The sequence below is a fragment of the Ursus maritimus genome, unplaced genomic scaffold (genome assembly GCF_017311325.1).
Source record: "Ursus maritimus isolate PB19 unplaced genomic scaffold, ASM1731132v1 scaffold_1632, whole genome shotgun sequence".
Taxonomy (NCBI): domain Eukaryota; kingdom Metazoa; phylum Chordata; class Mammalia; order Carnivora; family Ursidae; genus Ursus; species Ursus maritimus.
Genome location: NW_024424045.1, coordinates 32 through 1,857, shown reverse-complemented (window position 1 = coordinate 1,857; position 1,826 = coordinate 32). Strand labels below are relative to the sequence as shown.

General features: G+C 41.7%; 1 protein-coding gene across 1 annotated transcript; it reads right to left on the bottom strand.

Moving 5' to 3' along the window:
• Nucleotides 1-40: 40 nt before the first annotated feature.
• On the bottom strand, nucleotides 41-1,003 carry LOC103679856 (olfactory receptor 2W1). Its single transcript, XM_008709387.1, has one exon. The coding sequence runs from the start codon at nucleotides 1,001-1,003 to the stop codon at nucleotides 41-43; it is 963 nt and encodes a 320-aa protein (XP_008707609.1).
• Nucleotides 1,004-1,826: the final 823 nt, after the last annotated feature.

The following is a 1,826-nucleotide window of genomic DNA, read 5'->3' as shown; positions in this document are numbered from 1 at the left end:
AGAAAACATATTTCATTGCCTTATCCAGGGTAATATTTTGCTATGACACCTGGCTCCTCTTCAATTTTGTAGATTCGTGGTCAAGTCTCACCAGCTTCCGCAGTGCATTCTTCATGTCCTTATTCCGTAGGGTATAAACAAGAGGGTTGAGACTTGGAGTGATGATTGTGTAAAAGACCGTGAGGAACTTGCCCTGGTCTTGAGAGGCACTGTTACCTGGTTGTAGGTACATGTAGATAATAGTTCCATAGAATATGGACACAACAGTGAGATGGGATCCGCAGGTATTAATTGCTTTTTGTCGGCCTGCGTTTGACTTTATTCTCAGCACAGCTTTGGCGATGTAGCCATAGGATATAAGAATAAGGCTGAGGGGCGTAAGGACAATGACGATGCCTAAAGCAAAAACAGACATTTCAACTCTTGTGGTGTCTATACAAGCTATTTTGACCATAGCTGGCAACTCGCACAAGAAATGGTCCACGAGGTTGTTTCCACATCGAGGCAAATTCAGGGTGAGTGTACATAATATCACAGAGTTGGCCAAACTAATGCTCCAGACTGTGATTACCATCCTGAGACAGAGATGGGGGTTCATGATGACGAAGTAATGCAAGGGCTTACAGATAGCTGTGAAACGATCATAGCACATAACACCTAGGAGGAGGCACTCAGTGGACCCCAACCACATGTAAACGTAGAGTTGAGTGACACAGCCCTCATAACTGATGGTCTTGTCAGGTCCCCACAAGTTAACCAGCATTTGAGGGACGACGCTAGTTGTGAAGCAGAGATCCAGGAAAGATAAATTCCTGAGGAAAAAATACATTGGCGTGTGGAGATGGGGATCCAGGAGAGATGCAAGGATGATGGCTGTGTTACCCACCCAGGTAACGAAGTAGAAGATAGTGACAACTCCTGAGAGGACCATCTCCAGTTTGGGATGGTCAGAGAAACCAAGCAGAACAAAACCGTGTAGAGAAGTGCAATTGTTTTGGTCCATAGCCCCTCAGTGACCAAGTCCTAGAACGAGAAGAGTAGAAGGAGGTGAAGGAGGATGGGGATGAAGATGAGGAAGAAGAGGAGCAGGAGGAGCAAGAAGGGGGGAGGAGGGGGAGGAGGGAGAGGAGGAGAAGGAAGAGAAATATGTCAGTACAGACTATCTACATGGTTTAATTAAATACAGAATATTAAAGGGAAATAATTTATGTTAATACTTCAAAAATAATGGGTAAAAGTAAATGTAAGAGCCAAGTAAACTGGTCTTTGTTGTAGATCCTTTTATAGTGACGTTTAACATTATATTTTTATCTAGGTGAGCTTGGCGAGGTTACTCTTAAACTCAAGTTCTGAAATTTCTCATATTTAAGTTTGGAACTTTGGGATAGATCTGTTTCTAACGTGATGGGACCCTCCGATTCTGTACAAATCTTCTTGGCTTGAAATAGTGAACACACTCTTTTATTGGTCAGCAAATTCACCTATAAAATGTAATTATTTTGTGAATGTCAGAACGAGGCAAAGAGTGTTCCTCTCTTTTCAAATCTTGGTGAGTAGCACTGTTGATGTCCGGTTTCTTGTGTGGGGGATAAGGCATTTATCTTGGGCACATTTATCTCTCTCATCCCAATACCTAACTTGTCACCCAAACTGGGAAGCTTGAATGCAAATTACACTTTAACTATCCTCTCACTTTTAAAAAGCTTCCACCATCTCTACCATAATCCAAACCACTATCGTCTCTTTTCTAGATTCTGGCAACTGTCTTCATTCCTTATCCTGACTTTTTAAATTCTTTTTAAAATTTTTTCATTGTTTAAACAATA